General features: G+C 46.9%; 1 protein-coding gene across 1 annotated transcript in view; it reads left to right on the top strand.

Moving 5' to 3' along the window:
- Positions 1–21,693, top strand: part of SMAD6 (SMAD family member 6) — a 97,477-nt gene that overhangs the window by 3,612 nt on the left and 72,172 nt on the right. Inside the window, exons 2-3 of the mRNA XM_006132107.2 lie at positions 7,968–8,024; positions 11,821–11,898. Coding sequence (XP_006132169.2) covers positions 7,968–8,024; positions 11,821–11,898 — 135 coding nt within the window. The remainder of the gene's footprint in view (positions 1–7,967; positions 8,025–11,820; positions 11,899–21,693) is intronic.

Genomic DNA, 21,693 nt, shown 5'->3' with positions numbered 1-21,693 from the left:
CTCTGGTAGCATTGTGCGCATAGCTCGTACTCATCGATGCATGGCTTGATAAGGCTCTGTAATTTCTGTCATTAAGGGAGGCGAACTGGGCTTTTCCTTGGGCCCCTTCTCCAAACATGCTTTTCAAAGGAGGATGTAAAAGATGAGCCCCTCCCCTTTCTCCTTTACCCCCCACTTCCAGTGAGTTGCATTTGCAAAACCAGTGCTTTGGAGAGAGGTCTGTCCTCAGTTAAAAGGTGCCTGGCTTTCACCCACCAGATCATGGACATGGTGCATGTCTGATGTTTAAAGCCCCTTCTCCCCAAAGCACCCATTAACTGGGAATAAACCCCCTCTCCATGCTTCCCCATTTCTTATTTCGCTGCAAACATCTTCCCGAAATTGTTAGTCTCTCCCTCACACTGAAGGAGACCCAACTTGTAAGTGACTTAGAAGGCAGCTTAGGAAAATCATAGGTTTGCTGAAGCAAAGAAGAAGGGAATTAAACAGACAAAAACTTTTCTTTTCTTTGGCCTGGCATTATCCCCTTTGAATTGAGATCAGTTTCAAGTTGTGCTTAAAAAGCTCTTTTTTTTCCTAAGGAGGGGTCCCCCCTCTGCTATTTAGGTGAAGAAGTGGTGATAATATGCAGTTTGCATATTGCTGGCGCCAGTCTGACTAGCTGTTTATCTGACGGAGTGGGGATCTAGTCAATTACTGCTGCTTTCTTAAAGCTGCAGTGCTCCCTTCTTCCAGCCAGCTCAGGCTTTCTGGGGGGGAAATAGCACATACTCCTGTGTGGGAGCTCTTAGTGCAGAGAAAACCGGGAAGAGTGAACCACCTAAACAATGAAAGTGAGTTATCCATTGTCTATGTAAAAATACAGTTTGGAAATATAAGAACAAAAGAGATTCCAAGATGGAAAGTGCCGACCAAAGAAAATGTTTAACTTTTTGCGTGGTCTAAAGTTTCTTGAGGTGCATTAGCTTATTAAAACATGCTGGTTTTCTTTTGTTATGAGCAGACATCCCGAAGAACATTAAATATGTTAATTCTCCTTTTTCTTGGGAAAAGCTTTTATTTATTTATTTTGAAAACAGAAATCCTCTTTAGTTCTGTACCAATTATTTGTAAGAAACTACTGTATTTTATGCCGAGAAGTAAGGCAGTTTTTCCCCTTGGAGATTATTAGGTGCCTGAATGTGAAATCGCATTTTAATTGTAGCAGATGTGCATTAGAGAAGGCTACATCTGTAGAACTTTTCAAGTTACCTTTTTATGTAAAAGCTCTCCAAATAATGTAGAATGAAACCCACAAACAGCACAGCCCTTAACTGGGTAGAGTATCTTTTGATCATTTCCATACTGCCAATTTGTGGTGAGCTACCCACTGGGGGCTAGATTTTGCTCCCATTGAGGGCAATCTGGAAATGAGAGTCTGGTAAGAATTGTATCTGGCCGTAATGCCCTTTCTTCAGACATGCCTGTGTGCCTACCCGGGATTCCGATTTGTGTGTGTGTGTTTGCACCCATATCGCTGCCCATTCATCAGTGGGCTTACAGTATGTAGCTAGCAGAGCCAGCAGCAAATGCACTCTGTGCTGTGACAGATAAACTAGTACAGTGTTAAATGTGTCTTTAGCATGGAGGAAGGATATGGTGCAGACACAACTTATGCAGCGAGGTCCCATTCCTTTAGAATCAGCACAATCTGGCAGGTTGGCTATTTTTTTTTCTTTGAAGCTCTTAAATACTTAGGAGCAAGCAATCTTGCCTGTGCAGATCCGGTGCGCTTAGCAGCGTAAGAGCCCTGCCTATGGTGACACGTGCTCATTTCGGGAGGCAGAGCCTTAGCTCTAGCCATCAATGACTGCAGTCCAAATTGAAACCCTCACACGGTGCAGATTGAGGTCAGTTTTAAGAAAGTAATCCAAAGGGTGTGGCAGATCAGGTAGGGGGGTCTTTGTGCGGTCAGGGCCACTTGTTTTCGGGCACCATAGAATGCTGAAGAACACATGGTAATGTCAGTACCTGAGGGCCACATCTTGCTTTTGAATTTTAAGCAGAACTCATGGAAACCAGAGGGAACGTCTGCAGAATGCTCCTGAACCGATACAAGCCCCTGCCCCTAGCACCCTAGCATCCCCTCCCCTGATGTCCAACTTCTGGCATCAGAGGCTTAGGAACACCTGGCCATGAAGTTGTGTCTCTGACCGGCTTGGCTGATAGCCATTGATGGACCTCTACGAACGGGTCTCATTCTGTTTTGAACCCAGTTCTGCTTTTGACCCTCACAACCTCCCGTGCCAATGCGTCCTGGATTGTGCGATTGTGCGTAGTGGGAAGAGAAAACTTCCTTTGGTTTTTCACCCGGTTGGCCATGAAGTTACTTGGGCCACCTTGAGTTCAGCATTTTTCAACTTTTTTTTTCCCACGGACCCTGTGGAAGAAAATGGTTGATGCCCATGACCTAGCATAATGATATTTCTTCACTAGAGTGCAGGTTTCAGGGTGGGGCCGCAGGGAGGAGGGGTGGAGGGTGCAGGGGTTGAAGACTTTTCCTGGAGATGTGGGCTCTGTGGTGGGGCCAGAGATGAGGGGCTTGGGGTGCAGGCTGGGGGGTGGGGCAAAAGGGTTCAGTATATAGGTGGGTACTCTGGTGTGGGGAATGGGTGTGGGATGCAGAGGGTCAGGCTATGGGACGGGGGCAGGGATGAGGTGTTTGGGGTCCAGCAGGGGTTTCTCGGTTGGGGGGGACCTCAGAGCTGAGGCAAGGGGAGTGTTGGGGCACAGGCTGACCTCCAGCGGCTCCTAGTTAGTGATGCCTCAATTGGAGCACTGATTCAGCCTCAACTGGAGGTTTGTGTCCGGTTCTGGCCACCACATGTCAAGAAAGATGTGGAGAAATTGGAGATGGTCCAGAGAAGAGCAACAAGAATGATGAAAAGTCTAGAAGACAGGAGCTGTGAGGGAAGACTGAAAGAACTGGGCTTGTTTAGAAAACAGCAGACTGAGAGGGGGCTTGATAGTGGTTTGCAAATATCTAAGAGGGCGTTACAAGGAGGAGGGCTCATGTTGGGTTTGGTTTGCAGTGGGACTGGCTTCATTTTTTGGCTTGTTTAGCTTTTTTATCTTGGGAGAGTTGGCGACTCGCCTCCACCTAGGAGCCAGACCTGCTGTGACAGCTCCCAGGGCACAGCGTGGTCCGCAGCGCCAGGCCAGGCAGGGAGCTACCTTAGCGCGCCCACTGGTCACCGTACAGCCAGGCGGCCTAGTTCCTGGCTTTCCGCCACCTCGTAGTGGGTCGCTCCCCGTAATGAAAGCCACGGCTCCCGTCCACGCATCATGTGACTGGGTAGATAACACTTCCTCAGTTTCTCTTCGCCGCGCACCAGTGTATAAACCTTTAGGGGAGCTGACGGCCACACTGGGCCCTTGTGGGTGGGTGGGCAGTGGGGGGAGGTCTGGCTCCATGCTCCCAGAAGGGGCGGTGTCTCACGCAGAAGGAGTAGGGCCACACCAGCTCCGTTTACCCATAGAGCTGCCCGGAGCAGTAACAGGGTGATGTTGCTGATTTAAAGGGCAGCACTGGGCGCCACGGCCCTTTGGAATCACCGGGCCACAGCTGTTCCATACCCCTAATAAGTCTTGTTGCTCTTCTCTTTACCTTTTCCAGTTCTACTCTATTTCTTGGACCTAGAGGGAGCAGCACTGCATGCAGGGCTCAAGGTGTGGCTGTACCCGGGATTTTTACAGGGCCTTTGAGAGTCGCCGTTCCTTTCCCCACACCTCCATACAGTCTCTTAGCTGCTTTGACAGCTGTCCCACATTGAGTGGCTGGGTGCAGAGAATCCCCCACAGAGGATCTCTTTCATGAGCAGTATTGCCCCGTGGAAACCCCGTCCCTTTGTCTGTCCCTCTGGGATCGTGTTTCCCGATGCACATGACTTCGCACTTTCCGACACCGAATTCCAGCTGCCATTTTGTCGCCCCGTCACTCAGCTTTGTGAGGTCCCTTAGTAACTTCTCAGTGAGCTTTGGACTGAACAGTCTTGAGGATTTTGTGTCACCTGCAAACATTGTGACCGTGCTGTGTCCCCTTTATCCCGGACCATTTATCAGTGTGTTGAATGGCAGTGGTCCCACTGAAGATCCTTGAGGGGAAGTCTCCACTCTTTGTTTCCTGACTTTGAACCAGTTACAGATCCATGACAGCTTAGTTTGCTTCAGATCCATTGGTGAGGGACCGTGTCCAAACCTTTCTCAAGGTGCCAGGATACTGTGTATCTCAGGGGTCTCAAACTCCCGGCCCATGGGCCATCCCCGGCCGGAGCCGTTGAACAATCCATCCCAGGACTCCTGGCGGACTGGGGGAGGGATGTCCATTCCCATTCTCCTAGCCCCGCCCTTTCCTGCCACTGCCCTGCCCCTTCTTGCCACTGTTCCACCCTCTCCCGCCCCACGGCTCCCTGTTCCCTGAGGATGTGGCTGCAGGTATTACCAAGGGGCAAGGGAGTCTGGTGTGGTGCAGCAAGAGCGGTCAGGGAACCATGGGGAAGCGGGGTGCACTCGGCAGGTGCACTTGCTCTGCTGCACTCTGCTTCCCTGCGCCTCCTGCCCCCCGGTAATGCCCCAAGCCATGTCCTCGGGGACAGGGTCACATGGGGGGAGAGGACGGGGTGATGGCGAGAAGGGACAGGTCTTGGGGAACAGGAACAGGTCCTCAGCTTGCCTGGACTCCCAGGCTGGATTGCACAACTGCTTTGGCCAGGGATGGCCTGCAGGCTGGGAGTTTGAGACCCGTACAAGCTCTGCTGGATCATGCTTGCCCACATGTTTGTTGGCTCCCATCCCCTCAGAATTCAAATAGATTGGCAAGGCATGAGACCCTTTTATGCCAGCCCTGTTGACTCTTCCCCAGCATATCGTGTTCCCCTGTGTGGATAACAATTCTGATCTTTACTATGGTTTCAGACGATTGCGGTAGTACTGAAGTTAGGCTTATCGGCCTGTAATTGTCAGGATCGCCTCTGGAACCTTTTTTATTTATAATCACCATTGCGTTAAGTACCCACCAGTCATCTGGTGCAGAAGCTGATTGACGTGATCAGTTACATACCACAATCAGAAGTCCTGCAATTTCGTATCTGCTCCTTCAGAACCCTTGGGTGACCTGGATCTGGCTGGGTTCATCCCTGTGTAATGTATCCGTTTCTTCCAAAACTTCCTCTTTGACATCTTAGTCTGGGGCAGTTCCTCAGATTTGAAACCTAAAAAGAAAAGCTCAGTTGTGGGACTCTACTTGACATCCTCTGCAGTGAAGCCCAGTGTAAAGAATACAGTAATTCCTCATTTAACACTATAGCTATGTTTCAGAAAATGATCGTGTTAAGTGAAAACGTGGTATGCGGGGTCAGTTTTCCCATTGAAAATAATGGAAAAGGGGGGTTGCGTTTCAAGCGGTGGTGTCTGTTGGGACTGGGACATAAGGTTGGGGGAGAAAGGGGACTGGATTATAGCAGGGAGGGGAGGTGTTTGGCTCTGGGGAAGGGGAGGGGAGGAGGAGGGAGGGGGATTGGGTTGGGAGTACAGTATGCCCCTGTGATGGGTCTGCTGGGACCCGCACTGTGTCCGGCAAGGGGGGGGTCGCTGGGGAAAGGTGCAGCGAGCGGTGAACCCTCCGCCACTTTGAAGGGAGGCGGGGAAGCCCGACACAGCCGCCAATGACAGGCCGGCTGGGGAAATCGTGTTATTCCGGGGACGGTCGTGTAATTCAAAAAAGAGCCCAATTTTTTTTTTAGGGAAATCGTGAAAACGTGTTAAGCGGGCACGTGTTAAATGAGGAATTACTGTACATTTAGCGTCTCCGCAATGGCTTTGTCTTCCTTCGATGAGTGATTCTTTCTTATCGTGCATCCCTTGCTTAAACTGCAGCAAGGGAGGTTTAGGTTGGACATTAGGAAAAACTACCTGCTTGTCAAGATGGTTAAACACTGGAATAAATTGCCTAGGGAGGTTGAGGGTTCTCCATCTCTGGACATATTCAAGAGCAAGTTAGACAGACATCTATCAGGGATGGTCTAGATGGTACTGGGTCCTGCAAGGAGGGCAGGGGCCTGGACTTGATGACCTCTCGAGGTCCCTTCTGGTTCTAGTGTTCTAGGATTCTATCCAGTGGCTCCTCTGATCATTTGGCGGGCTTCCTGATTCTGAAGTACTTGCAAGTAATTTTGTTGTTAGTTTTTGTGTCTTTTGCTAGTTGCTCTGCACATTCTTTTTGGCCTGTCTGATTATATTTTTACATTTGATTTGCCAGAGTTGATGTTTCTTGGTAGTTTCCTTGGTAAGATTTGAAACTTCCAATTTTGAAAAGAAGTCTTTTGGTCTCCCCTGTTGTTTAGTCATGGTAGCATTTAGTTATTTAGTTATTTATTTTTGATCCTCTGTTTTTGTTTTTTTTTAATTGGGGGTATACGTTTAGTTTGACGCTCTTGGGGCGTGTTCAGAAACTTTCCCATACCGTTTGCAGTCATTTCACGTTTGTGACTGTTCCTTTTAATTTCTTTTTTAACTGGCCTCCTTGTTTTCCTGTAGTTCCCCCTTTTTGATGTTAAATGCTGCTGTGGTGGGTCTCTTCAGTATTTTCCTCCTGACATGGCTGTTCAATGTAATTACATTATAGTTGCTATTACCGAGTGACTCTGCTGTATTCGTCTCTTGGACCACATCCTGTGTGCCACTTAGGACTGAATCAAGAATTGCCCCTCCCTTTGTGGGTTCCAGAACCAGCTGATCCAAGAAACAATCATTAATGTGTCTAGACATTTTATCTCTGGATTTGGTCCTGAGGTGGCAGTCAGTACTGGGATAGTAAAAATCCCTCATCATGGAGTTTTCAGTTTTTCTGGCCTCTCTAAACTTTCTGAGCATTTCACGGTCACTATCACCATCTTGGTCAGGTGGTAGGTAGAATATTCCTACTGCTATCCTCTTGTTATTCAAGTCTGACCCATTGTAAGGCTTTATCAGACGACATTATTTTTTTGGGTTCTTACCTATGAAAGTGGTCCGGGAGCTACTTAGGTGGCCCTGATTCAAAAGAGCACTTAAGCACATGCTCAACTTTAAGTCGACTGTCAGTAACTTAGTCTCATGAGTAAAGCTAAGCACGTGCTTATGTACTTTGTTTTTGTTGAATCAAGGCTGATGTAGTTTTGCAAGATTGGCTAACGTGCCATTATGGTAGGCTATTACTACTGACCTTTTATTCTGTCTAAGACAGTGTTTCTTAAACTTTTTAAGACCGAGGAACACCAAACATTTTTTTTATGAGGAATACCAAAGATATTTTTGTTGGGGGGGGGGGGGGGAAAGGAGGGGCCGGGGAAAAGTTATTGACCAAAAAACAAAAAAGGGTCGGGAGGAAAGTTATTGTGGGGGAAAAAAAGAAAAGGTTGCCTGCCCCTTTAAGGGTGGCCATTTTGAACTTTGTTGTTCTCCTTGGCGCCGCAGAACACAGTTTAAGAAACACTGATCTAGGAAGTTTTAGAGACAGAGCAAGTTGCTTCATTGAGTTTCCTGGATTTACATTGGTGTATAGATAGAAAGTCTTTTTATCAACATTGTGCAGCTCCTTAGTCTTTGTGACACAGTATCCAGGGAATCCCATGGTTATGTCTTGAAACAGGAATATTTTAGACAATAAAAGCCAAGCTTTTCAAAAAGGACTGAAGTTGGATAACTGGATTTTTGGAGATGCCCCAGAGGAACCTGATTTCAGGGGATGGGTGCCCACTACTTTTGGAAACGCCTTACAGGTGTGTTACATTGGGCACCACAAATCACCAGCTGCTTCTGAAAACTTTTGGCCAAGATTTATTTGCATAGGACTGTTCTGAACCAGGATTTACCTTATCACTGAAATATTACTTCTTAGGGTTGGAACTTTTAACCTGATATAGCATTAATGCGAGGTCTTGTTTTTCCAGAGTCGCCACCGCCTCCTTATTCTCGGCTGTCTCCTCATGACGAGCAAAAGCCACTGGGTAAGTATCTTCACTTTACAAACTCTCAGGATATTCACAGTTCACAACCAACACATTGTATTATTTTCTACGGGGCTTGTTTCCAGCTTGGTATGTAAGACAAATGTCAAAATATAGGACTGTGTCGCTCCTCACTAAGGATAACAGGTAGTCGGTTACCCAGTTAGCATCACCCCTAATGGGCGATGCTTACAAGTAATGGTTAACCGATACCTGGGAGCAGGACTGTAGGCAGAGAGCTGCTCCATCCCTGCTAGGCTCCCCATGGGGGGGTTGCTGGCTCCCAGCTGCCTTGGTCTGGGAGCCAGCAACCCTTGTGTGGGGAATCAGGAGAGGAGCCATGGCAGCCCCCACATCAGGGCTGGGAGCTGCGGTGGGAGCAGTGAGGGCCACTTTAGCCCGACCCCAACAGGCGGGGGGGGGGAGGGTGCCTCCCCAACACTCCCCCCTTTAATCAGTTAAACCAGATTTTACATCCTTACTCCTCTCTGATTCTGATCAAGCATCAGCTGATGGAGTGATCAGAAATAGAACGACTAGAAACAAAATAATGTGTATGTTTTTATCATATTTTAATGACCACATTTTAATTTTTATTTCTTAATTCGCATTCCTTGCTGCCTCTGTATTTTTCAGATTAATCGGCACTCAAGTGAAACGCTGTCATTAATAATGAAGATGTAATGATAGACAGATCCATTTTTTATCATATAAATTGGCTGGCTTAGTGGAAAGAGGGTCAGAATGCCTGGTTCTATAAGTGTCCTGCTCTCTCATCGGGGGCATATCACCCCGTAACATGGGGATGATTATACTTTTACTGAAAAGTTCCTTACGCTCTTGAGACGAAGAGCGCGATGTAAAGTGCTCAGGATCACCAGTATAGTGTTTATCAAACGGAGACATGGGCTCTTTAAGCTCCACACTGTAAAACATTTGAATGGAATTTCACCTTTTCCGATGAATTATTCTGACTTTTTAAAATATTCATTGAAATAAATGTGGTCACGGCGAGGCATAAAATTTGACCAACTTTTAAAGTTGGCAAAATTCAATAGCGAATGCCTTTGGCTATGTCTAGACTGCAGGCTTCTTTCGGAAGAAGCTTTTCTGGAAGAGATCTTCCAAAAAAATTCTTCCAGAAGAGAGCGTCTACACAGCAAAAGTGCATCGAAAAAGTGATCTGCTTTTTCGAAAGATAGCGTCCACACTGAATGGACGCTGTCTCGCATGTAAGCTGTGATTACTATGGACAGAGTGGCCACCAGAGCACCTGTGCTTTTTTCTCTTTCCTAGTCTTTCGAAAGAACTCCCTCTTCTCCGTCCACACACACCTTTTTCTGAAAGAGCTCTTTTGGAAAAAGGCTTTTTCCTCGAAGAAAGAGGTTTACCAATGTCGGAAAAACCCCTCTGTTCTTTTAATTTCCTTTCAAAAGAATGTGATTGCAGTGTGGACGTAATTGAAGTTTTTTCGGAAAAACGGCAGTTTTTCTGAAAAAAAACTCTGTAGTGTAGACATACCCTTCCAAAGCACATATTGTCACTGGGAAATTTTAAAAATACCCCTTAGTAGATGCTGTGCTAAATTCTGCCCTGGCTTTCATGGTATTCAGGTAAATAGGAAGTAACAAGTGCACCTCAAAGAGGAAAGGTTTGATGTGGTTTTCTTGTGAGACTCTATAGGCAGTGGGCCAGATTCTGAGATTGTGTGGTATCTCAGGGCAGGTCTACACTAAAGGGGAAGGTCGAATCAAGATATGCAATTCCAGCTACGTTAATTACACAGCTGGAGTTGATGTACCTTGATTTGAGTTTCCCTGCTGTCCCTGCAGCAGGAGGCTGATCGAAGAAAATGCTCCCATCAGTTTCCCTTACCCCTCGCAGGAGTAGGAGTACCGTCTGGCACTGAGGGCACCCTCTGAGTTTGATTTAGCAGGTCTTAGCCAGACCCGCTAAATCAAACTCTGGAAGATCAATTGCCATCTAATTGACCTTCCACTGAGTGAAGACATGGCCCTACTCCTCCAGTTCTCCCATAGGGTATGTCTACACTACCACCCTAGTTCGAACTAGGGTGGTAATGTAGGCAACCGGAGTTGCAAATGAAGCCCGGGATTTGACTTTCCCGGGCTTCATTTGCATAAAGCCGGGCGCCGGCATTTTTAAATGTCCGCTAGTGCGGACTCCATGCCGCGCACCCACACGCGGCACGGACTAGGTAGTTCGGACTAGGAAGCCTAGTCCGAACTACCTAGTCCGTGCCGCATGTAGCCGCGCGGCACGGAGTCCGCACTAGCGGACATTTAAAAATGCCGGCGCCCGGCTTTATGCAAATGAAGCCCGGGAAAGTCAAATCCCGGGCTTCATTTGCAACTCCGGTTGCCTACATTACCACCCTAGTTCGAACTAGGGTGGTAGTGTAGACATACCCATAGTCAGTAATGTTGGCTCACAAAAGAGGATGTAAAGAAAGATGTTCATTGTAGAGCTGTTAGAATCACATAGGGGGATAAGGAAATATTCAGAATTTACCAAATAGATAAGGACAGTCTTGGCAAATGCATTGCTGTGAGGTCTCACAGAGATTTAGAGAGGGCCTGTTCTTGAATTCTCTGTGCAAACACCAGATTGGGACTTGTGGGCTCATACAAAAGGTAGAGTCAGACCCAAAAGACTGAGTAAAGATCACAGAATCGTGCCTTTGAGCCTTTCTAAAAAACACCAGAACACACACCAGAAAATCGAGCAACCAAAGAAATCCCAACCAAAGCCAAAGGCTGGACCGGGTCGTGGACCATGCCCCTATGCAGGAGCCTAATGAGAAAGGAGAACCCTTTTGTGCAGGTGATTCACACCTTAAGCCCAGCCGTGGAGCAGCACATGGGCATTGTGTATTGTGTGCCTAGTACTCTCTCCATCCTAGAGCAAGTGGCAGGGAAGGATAAGCAATGCCAGCTGAATTAGTGTGGGAAGTTTCCTAATTCCCGGATGGTCTGGGTCAGCAGCGAAGTACTAACCCCCACAGCAAGAGAATTCGGGAGGGGGATGTGTCTCGGCAGGGTGCTTCTGAGACACAGTGCTTCCTGGGACTACATTTAGGGGGGTGCAGTCCCTGCCCCTTACTAGATTCACCAGCTCACCCTGAGAAGTTGCTCACAGTGGGTTTTGCTTCATGTCTAATGGTTCACTCCAAAGGTCCAACCATGGAGTATCTCAGAAAGCAAAAGGGCCAGTTGTGTTCGTTGACATTACATAAGAAAAGTAATCTCATCATTAATTCCGTTTAGGAGCTACCTGTGCTGCAGGTACGGAAAACGGTCAGATGTATTTCAAGGGTGTATTTGCCTGAAAAAATAATCTGTGAGCAAACACTGGAGCGCTTAATTAAAGGGGCAAGAAAGAGAATAACAAGGACTCTTAACTTGTTAAAACAAAGTTTCCTTAGCTTCAGCAAAGAGGAAGGAAGGAAAGAAGCAAGAATAAACAGCTTCAAGAATTTTAATGGTGATAATTAAGTATAGTAACTATGAATTGTTTAGCGGCTTAATGTAACTTTATCCAGTGCGCACCAAGTTTCTACTTGTTTCATCAACTGAACTGCAGTTATTTTTGTGGTCAAAGCAATTGAAACGTTTCATTTTTGCGTGGCAGAGAAGAAAAGTTAAGCACTTAACTTGCCACCTTGGCTCAGCCGCTGTTTCTCTGTGGAAGGGCTGAGAGTGGCACCGTATGCCCGTGGATGATTATATCACATTTGTGGCGCATAAGTACTAAACACTCTCCTTCTGTTTTCCAGATCTATCAGATTCCACGTTGTCTTACACTGAAACAGAGGCTACTAACTCACCAAACATCACCCCTGGAGAATTCTCAGGTTGGCAGACGTTAACACATCAGTTGAATGATTGCTGGGTTGCAGCTGTTCTGGCTGGGTTCGCAGAAAAGCCGAATGAAATATAGTTCTGCATGTGAGATTCCCAGGGAAAACAAAAAAGTGAAGGGGCTGTTCAAATTGGTTGGTCTAGTAGAGTTATTTGTATAGGCCAAGCTTTATCAACATGGTTTTAATTGGCTGAGGAATGCTTGGAAAAGCAAGGAGATTCAAAGGTAGGGCAGGAACGCCGTTCCTACTCTGGAGAGTTGTGCAGACTTTAAGAAAAAATCACTGTGAGAAGATCCTATTGAAACCTTGACCCAGAAGGATGAGCTGCGAATGGTCTCTAAGCGCCCAATATTTTGATTGAATAGAGTTCTGTTTCTGTCCCTGGCGAATAGTCACTGTGTGGATTAACTGTGATGTTTCAGGAGCTAGTATGCAGAGCCTTGCTCAGGGGGCGAGGGGGAGGGGGAGGGGGCTGGGGGCAGAAAGTATTCTCCCGTACAATTCCATTGAAGTCTTGGAGCAATAGTTTGCAAAATCAGCCCATAGATCCATGGTGTCCGACACGCTAGCCTCTAGGCAATGTGGCTGTTTGCCCGGTGGAGTGTGGCTAGTGGCTAGTGCTTTCAGAACTGGGTGGACACCACGGTTCTCGACCCTTTTTCTGGGATTGGCTACCCTCCATCTGCACGGAACTTCATTGATTTTCATGGGACTTCACTGAGGTCCACTCTCTGGCAAGCCCATTGCAGTCTTGGAGACTTCGATTGTAAGCTGCTGTAGAGAGGAACCTGGTGCAGCTCCATGTCATTCATCCCCGGTGTAATTCCACTTCCTGGAGTGGAGCGGTGAGCCGAACCATTCTTTCAGCTTGTACATTTCGGGTGGGAGGTCACAGTCCGCAGGCTGAGACCTAGTTTTCATGCTAAGATACCACAGCTGAGGGTGAACCTCAGGTGGCAGGGACAAGATGTTGGCGGAATGGCTGGTGGTCTATCACATGCACTCAGGGAGTGAGCGTCCTTTCATCCTGCTTTTGGACCCGTTTGCAGAATCATGGCTGGTCGGTGAACTTGCCCATTCCCAGCCAGCCTGAGATTGCCCCGACCACGGGCCTTCTAGTCCTGGGTTTCCAAAACAAGGTGTGTGAGCTTGATGTTCCACCCGCTCACTTCGCAGCTGTGTTTAAGACAGTGGTTCATCAACCAAGTAGATCTGGGAGCTGCTGCTCCGGTCCTATGCCGCCTTTGCCTAGTAGGATTATATCACCCTTGTTCCGCACACCAAAAGGTACAAGTTTTTTGTGTGTTCTAAATCCCGAGACCGTTGCTGATGATTGGGTTTACAACCACGCTTAAAGATCAGAGAATTCTGGCATCCTGTGACGGGGCGAGGCAGCCCCGCACTGAACCTACAGGGCCCAGCCAGGGTTACCTGGCTGCAGAGGCCCCTCCCCCACAGCTCTACCGAGCATGCCCGGGCTGCAGCAGGGCTATAAAAGCCTGGGGAAAGACTCAGTCTGGAGAGACGGCCGGAGGAGAAGGACCGGGGCAGGGAGCTCCCTCTCAGCTGTTGCTGGGGACGCCAGGAGAGGCGGAGAAGGACGCGGAGGCGAGTTGGGGCAACCCCGGGACTACCAACCGAGGGGACGCCGGCACAGAGCTCGCAGCCAGCTGGGCAGGTACAGGGGAAGGCACCCCCGGGGACTGGGTAGGAAGTGGCCCAGGGCAGGAGCGGGAGCTGCCTCTCCCGCCCAGAGAACCTCGGTGCGTTTCGGCCGGACTGCCCCGCCGAGGGAGTGACCCGTTACCTGGTCACTCACAGGGCCCTTGGCTGGGACCCGGTGGAGTAGGGTGGGCCCGGGTCCCCCTACCCGGGGGTGTGCCCCGCTATAACCCCTGAACTGCATTGTGACTGTGCTGTGGACTCAGGCCAGAGGGCCTGGGCCTTGCTTAAAGGGCCAGCTATAAACTGCATCGTAGCGGTGTTGGGGACTCAGGCAGGAGGGGCTGCGAATGATCAAAACATCAGTTGAGGTACTATTGGCCAGTCTCATAACTGAGGAGACCTCCTCTTTGCCCTACTCCATTTACCTCATCAAAGAGTTCGCCCTGAGCTCTGGGAGAACGCTGTATTTCTTAAGCTGTTTAAGTGGTTCCCTCATTGTGGAAGAGCTACACGGTGTGGATTGGCATTGCTCTTCTCCCTGGTATGTTTTTCCTTGTTTTTTGGGATTCTTCTGGTGCCGTTGAATATGCCGTCCTGTTTTGACATACTAATCACATGGGACTGTTGCCCATGGCAGGGGAAAACTTGATAGCGGGGATTTGGATTGGTTTGAGTTGCATTGTAAATAAAACTATGTTGGTGATTTTGAGCAAAAACTCCTCGTGCAATGGAGCATGTGCTAGTTCCGTGCTGTGTCCACAGTGCTGCTGATGTGCCTAGCTTTTAATGGCAACTTGTAAATAGCCATTCATTGTCGCAGCAGAATTTTAGAACCAGAGTTCCGATGGATGTTGTTGGTTTAGTTTCTGTGTTATCTGAGTTGGACGTCTGGAAGGTTTTCCGCAGTAGAAGAGATATTTTAGCTTTTACTTGAACAACGTAATGATAATGTGACCCGGGTTGTACTGAAATTGGATACCTTCTCTCCCACTGTGTAATTTCAAATGGTGCAACACTTAATAAGAGTCTGGGGCTATGTGATTTATTTTCTCCCGATAGCCGTGATTACAGATAGAAGATAAGAGTTGCATTGAAGTTAACGCATGCGTGTTGTCAACCAGGAAGTGAGAAACGTAACTTGGAACAATATGAGTGCCATATTTTGGTTTGTTTAGTTTCGGTTGCAACTTACATATGCCATGCCATTTAAAACTTGTGTCGGTCGTGCCTTCTCCATGTAGCTACGGAACTGAAGTGTGCATTTAACTCCTGTTCCAAACATAAGAAAACTTTGGATGTAGCATCAAGCCACTACTGTTTATTATATTAGCTTTGAGCACCAAAAATGCCTTTCCTACTAAAACCACAAACTTCAGGTTGTGGGTAACAAAGAGGTCCATTCTTCATAGTTGTTAGTTTAGCAGATGAACTTGTAGCCAGGAAGGTTTAGCCACTAGTCAAATGGTTATCTCTGTAAAACAAAACAAAACCCCTCTCCCTTTGAACATGACCTTATTTTCATGTGCACAGTATTGATCCTAGGAATTTTGAAAAGTCTCTAATGAACCAACAAATCCACTCTAAAAATTGCCAAGTCTGGGTGGCATGGTCCTAGCTTGGAAAAGGACACCCACAAGTTAATCTTATCTTTTTCTCTTTATCAAAAGCCTTTTAAAGATTACATTGGGGGAAAAAAAAACATAGACATTTATCAAGCTATAAGAGAAAGCTTCTCAAATGTATGGTGCAAAATATGATCACGTTTGTCCTGTGCAAATGCATGCAACGGTGGAGTCCCGGGACCCTCCCTCAGCTGGGGTTTCAAACATTTTGGACACAAAAGGGAATCTTTTAGTCTGGGATAAGGCTGTGCCAAGCATACTCTCCCGTGAGAAAGCAGCTGTAAAAGGCAGCGAAGTCTGCAGCGTCTGGTTTCTTGATAAGATAGGACAGGTTTGGAAGATTAGGATTGCTCAGAAAAGGCAAATATGAGTGTTTGGTTCCAAAGTCTCCAGTCTCTGAAGTTCAAGCAGCAGCAGATTTAGGGTTAGGAAGTATAGAGAGAGGTCACATATTTTCGTGGGGAGTTCTTTCCCCTGCTCTCTGTCATTACTGCTGACTGTTGGGGGTCTCTGCTTAAGAAGCCTGGGGAGGACAAGTCACTGTTGATCCTGCAAAGGCCTGTGGCCGACTGGGCCAGCCACATGTCCATTCTCACGCCTGAGCCATGTGTCAATCTGTGTGCAAGTGTGCGCAGGTAAGGAATTGATTCCGAAAAGGGCTGAGCTCTCAGGTTCTGAGCCAAAAAGGCACTTAAGCGTATGCTTAGCATAAGCACATGTATGGGTCTCACAAGATCTTTACTTCACGGGGCCTTGTGTTCACGAGACTTCTAAGCATGCTTATGTTAAGCATGTGGACCCTCGTGCTCACGAGACTTGTAAACGTGCTTATGTTAAGAATATGGACCCTCGTGCTCATGGGACTTGTACATATGCTTATGTTAAGCATGTGGACCCTTGTGCTCACGAGACTTGTACACGTACTTATGTTAAGCATGTGGACCCTCGTGCTCACGAGACTTGTACACGTACTTATGTTAAGCATATGCTTAACTGCCTTCTTGGCTCAGAACCTGAGAGCTGTAACCCAGCCCCCTTTCTCCCCCAACCTTATGTTCTGGTCCCAACAGACACCACCGCTTGAAACGCAACCCCCACCTTTTCCATTATTTTTTATGGGAAAATTGACCCTGCATAACATGTTTTTACTTAACATGATCATTTTCTGAAACATATCTATAGTGTTAAATGAGGAATTACTGTACACCAAAGAGATTTTGAGTTCAATACCCCATGGAAGCAAAAGGGGAGATAAGAGCTACCGAAAAGGGGAAAAAAGATTCGTTATGGACCAAGAATTGTAATGAGATGGAGAGACGGTGGGGGGAGAAGAACAGGAAAACAACGGCAGAGGGCAAGTGTGAAAAAGGAGAAGGCTCTTGCACTAACAATGGTAGGTTATGTGGAGCTGGGCAAATGCAGCAGAAATGTTTCTGTGTGTGTGCTTGTGGATTTTCGAATGATTCACTTCCCCCGGGGCGTTTGTGCCCCACAGACGTTCTAGTGAACGGATGTGCTGGCAGGAGCGTGCATCTGAAGCGGTGACAGTTCAGTCAGTCCCGTGAGACCAGTCGTGCAAAGCAGAGTTCCGTGCCACACTCTAGCTGTTCACACCGGAATCCTTATTCAGAGGGTTACGGTCCCCAGTGAGGACGCAGAAACCGGCCCACATAGCCTCCCTGCCGCCGCTCAGACCAGCTCGAATGTCCAGGGCTTGCACCAGACAAAGAACGATTTGTGGGAATTAATGAATGTTGTGAATAAGGAGTCGAGTCTAGAAAATGCAGGCCTGCTCCCGAAGAGAAGAGGTGAGAGCTGTCACATAAATGGTTTGTTACGAGTTATTCACCCTGCACTAATGCGGAGAGGCAGAGAGGGGAGGCCAGTGCTAACGGAGCAGAGGAGCAAGGAGTGCAAGGGAGAGAGCCTGGCTATGAAGCAGCTTGGAAGAAATCCACAGACGTTTTTGAAATACAAGAGGGAGGTGGTTTTGATGTAGCCCTGTCGCTATCTGGGGAGCCAGTGTTTGAGGAGGGGATGACACGTGGGTGGCTGTGTGAATGGGGGGGCAGCAGGAGGAGGGAGCTTGTTAAGATGGAATTGTCCTCGTGTTCAAGATGGAATATGCCCCCGAATTACAATGCAAAGCAGTACGCAGGCAATTCCCTTAGCACAGGGGTGGGAAAGCTACCCCGGGCTGGAGCACCGGCACCCTACTTCCCACCCAAAGGCCACAACCCCTGCCCTCTCCTATACCCCCACTGCCCTCCTGCACCCTACTCCCCTGCCTGGCTCCCCCACCCTGAGCCTGCTCCTGCACCCTCCGCCTTCCCAGACCCACTAGCCCCCATCACACTTCTACACTCTTCATTCCCACCCAGACCCCACATCCCAAGGCCTCTTCCCGGCAGTCCCTCCCACACTCTGAACCCCTCATTTTTTACCTCACCCCAGAGCCTAGGGGGGCCCACAAACTCTACTAGCCTGGGTCCCACTGATGTGAGAGGGGGTGTGGGGATTGACTTTCTGCTTCTCAGTCAGGGGCCGTGTCCGTGAGGTGTTGTTGGTTTTTTGGGGGGGGGGTTGCTTCTCACATTTGTGCGGCCCCCGACGGATTTTCCTGTGGGTCACTGGCCCCCAACCCAAAAAAGGTTCCCCTCCCCTGCCTTAGCACAAAGCAATGGGTGTGCTGATAGCAAGCAGTCTGGATGAATGGAAGGGAACATATTTTGAGGCCCAACTGTCTGGAGACATGAATACCCCCCTCTCCACCCCACCTCCCAAAAAAAGCCTGGCAAGATTTGTGCTAAGGAGGAAATGTATGAAGATGTCCTCTGTTAGGAGTGTGAAAAAAAAAGTCTCTAAATATGTGAGGCGGATGTGTGTGGAAACTGGGCAAACATGAGCCTTTCCAGGTTTGAAGAGAGATTGTGAAATTATCTGTTAATAGAAAACCCAATACTATTTTTCACCGGAATTAAACCAGGAAGGAATTTCTTGCTGGAGGTAGAACATTTGTTTCCCAGCTCTGTAGCAGTCCCTACTAGCCTGGGAGGGCAGGCTCTTCCTCTTGCTGTTTTTCCGCTCTGTGTTTGAGATTGTGGCAATAACTGAAATCTTTCTTCACTCCAGGCTCTCCATTATTCTGTGTAGGCTCAGTCACTGCTCCCTGAGTGTACGTCTACACTAGCCCCCTAGATCGATCTAGGGAGGCAAATGAGGGCAACTGAAATTGCAAATCAAGCCCGGGATTTAAATATCCCACGCTTGATTTGCATGTTCCCGGCCGGTCGCCATTTTAGACATTGACTAGCCCGAAGTAACTGCCTGCGTCTACACGCGGCAGTGAAACAGGATTCCGATTTAAACCCCTAACTCGAATTAGCTGGTATTCCTCCTGCAATGAGGTTTACCAGCTAATTCGAGTTAGGGGCTTTAAATCGGAATCCTGTTTCACTGCCGCGTGTAGACGCAGGAAATTACTTCGGGCTAGTCAATTTCTAAAATGGCGACCGGCCGGGAACATGCAAATCAAGCGTGGGATATTTAAATCCCGGGCTTGATTTGCAATTTCGGTCGCCCTCATTTGCCTCCCTAGATCGATGTAGGGGGCTAGTGTAGACGTACCCTGAGTTAGACCCGGATCCTGCAATTAACCATGTACAGCAAACAGGCCCCTTTGATTTTGTTGGGGCTCTGTGCAAGTACACAGTCTGCATATGCAGAATCAGAGTCTCCACAGTATTGTATAATTTTTTTAAAAAGGATGTCGAGTTCATTTGGAAAAAGCCAATGCCTGTCTGTGCATCCAGGTTAATCATAGACAGATGTTTATTTATGCTAGTAATGTTTTCCTTTTTCTTTCATATTTAACTTCAGGTTACTTGGCAAGTCTCCTCGCTCTGAGCCGTCTATAACAATCAGGGCTTGGCTAAAAAGTTTTCTTGTCAGGGCAGCATGTTTGTTGCCAAGAGCTACTTCTTTGATGCAAAAAAATACATCCTGGAGGTGCTTTGTCAAATGTTTTTATATTAAATATTTTTCCTCCATAGTCCTAGTTTGCCAACGGGAAATAAAGTGCATCTATTTTCCAGTTTACTTTAGAAAATAATTCTTGGCTTCTTTCCCTATATGGCCCATACAGCTTTATAAACCTTTAAATTAAAATCCGAGGGCACGATTGAGCAATATCATTTCTCAATGAGTTGAAAAAACCCAACCCCAAACAGTAATGTACCTTCACTTTAGTTTTTGTTAATACAAAACTTTTTTCCTTGTCTGGAATTGACATCAAAGCTAACACTTGCATAAAGCAAGGTGAATCACTGTTCAGATAACTAATTAATCTTTAAAAGGAAAGTTAGGGAAAGTCTGTGATATGTCATGTTTAATATTTTGGAACTCGCAGGTGGCAGGGGAAATCCAGGTGTTGTCGTTTATTTTATAGCCAAAGTTTAATGTCTTTCTGGATCGACATTAAATACACCAACAGCCAGCAAGGCAAGACACTGATGGGCATCTGGATTGGATTTAGAATTATATCTGACTCCATAGGTGGCCCAGATAATAACTGTATGAATAAAATTGGTTTTCTAATAGAAAGCTGAAAAACTGACAATAACAGACTGTGTAGTGTGGTTGACTTTTAGAAACATAGAAAGAGAGCCCATTATGTTTGTGTAGGAATAAAGAACATTATATAATATAGGATGGTCCGCTAGCACCAAGATAATATGCTACTGAAAACATTGTCCATAATAATTGGACTTAATTAATATAAGTTGGATGTGATTTGCAAATGGAAGGAAAAGCTCCCAAGATCAAGTTGCATGTTAAATGCCCTGTATTCTACAACAGACTGCAGAAGTTACATTTCTGTGCACAATTACTACTATATTTAAATATTACAATACACCACTGATTGGCGGCAAAAAAAAAAAGCGAATCTGGTATTTGTGTCTGCGTATAACTATTCAGACAAAACTTGCCAATGAATATTTAATATTTGATGTCAGTGAGAAAATTCCCATTCATTTTAGAGTGGTTGGGAAATGCAGACCTTAGGCCATGCCTCCACTCGCGTGCTGGAGATCAATCTTCTGGCGTTCGATTTATCAGGTCTAGTAAAGACTCTCTAGATTGAACGCTGAGAATGTCCCTGGTTGGCGCTGGCAATTGCAGTCCCTAGGAGTAAGAGAACCAGATGGGAGTGTTTTCTCCTTCCATTATGAAGACAACGCCAAGCTCGTTTTAAGGTATGTTGACTCCTATTACGTAGCTGGAGTTGCGTACCTTAAGCCGACCTTCTGGGTCTAGTATAGATCTGGCCTTAGTGTCAGGCATCTGAAAGGAGAAAACATTCATCCAACAAAGTTAGCAAATGTAGAAGAATTTCTGAGGTGAGTTCATTAAACAGCCCTGCTCGCTATGGGCCTACTTGAAACCTTCTGCTCTGTGAAGTAAAGTCTAAACTAAGCCATGGAATCATAGAATACTGGAACTGGACTACTAGGACTGGAAGGGACCTCAAGAGTTCATCAAGTCCAGTCTCCTTCCCTCACGGCAGGACCAAGCAACATATAGACCAGTGTTTTTTAAACTTTTTAAGACTGCGGAACACCAAACAATCATTTTTTTAATGCGGAACACTGGGGGAAAGTTATTAAGGAAAAAAACCAAAAAAAAGCAGTCGTGGCCCCTTTAATTGCCGCACGTGTTGTCCCAACTGAGCTTCTGTCTCTGCCGGGGGAAAAAAAAAGTTGAGGCGGCGGTACACCTCTGACTGTCTCACTGCACACTGGTGTGCCGCGGCACACAGTTTAAGAAACACTGATCTAGATCATCCCTGATAGATGTCTGTCCAACCTGCTGTTAAATATCTCCAGTGATGGAGACTCCACAAACTCCCTAGGCAATTTATTCCAGTGTTTAACCACCCTGACCATTAGTAAGTTTTTCCTGATGTCCAACCTAAACCTCCCTCGCTGCAATTTAAGCCCATTGCTTCTTGTCCTATCATCAGAGACCAAAGAGAACAATTTTTCTCCCTCCTCCTTGTAACACCTGTGTAGATACTTGAAAACCACTATCACGCCCCCTCTCAGTCTTCTCTTTTCTAAACAAGCCCAGTTATTCATCCTTCCTTCATAGGTTATATTTTCTAGACCTTTCATCATTTTTGCTCTTCTCTAGACCCTCTCCAATTTCTCCACATCTTTCTTGAAATGTGGTGCCCAGAACTGGCCACAATACTCCAGTCGAGGCCTAATCAGCACAGAGTAGAATGGAAGAATGACTTCTCGTGTCTTGCTCACAACACTCCTGTTAATGCATCCCAGAATCACATTTGCTTTTTTTACAACAGTGTCACACTGCTGACTCATGTTTAACTTGTTCCACTATGCCCCCTAAAACTCTTTCAGCAGGACTTCTTCCTAGATAATCACTTCCCATTCTTTGTGTGAAACTGATTGTTCCTTCCTAAGTAGAGCACTTTGCT

This window comes from Pelodiscus sinensis, chromosome 14, assembly GCF_049634645.1.
Source record: "Pelodiscus sinensis isolate JC-2024 chromosome 14, ASM4963464v1, whole genome shotgun sequence".
NCBI lineage: Eukaryota > Metazoa > Chordata > Testudines > Trionychidae > Pelodiscus > Pelodiscus sinensis.
The sequence above is the reverse complement of the archived record's forward strand: the minus strand, read 5'-3'. Positions and strand labels throughout refer to the sequence as shown.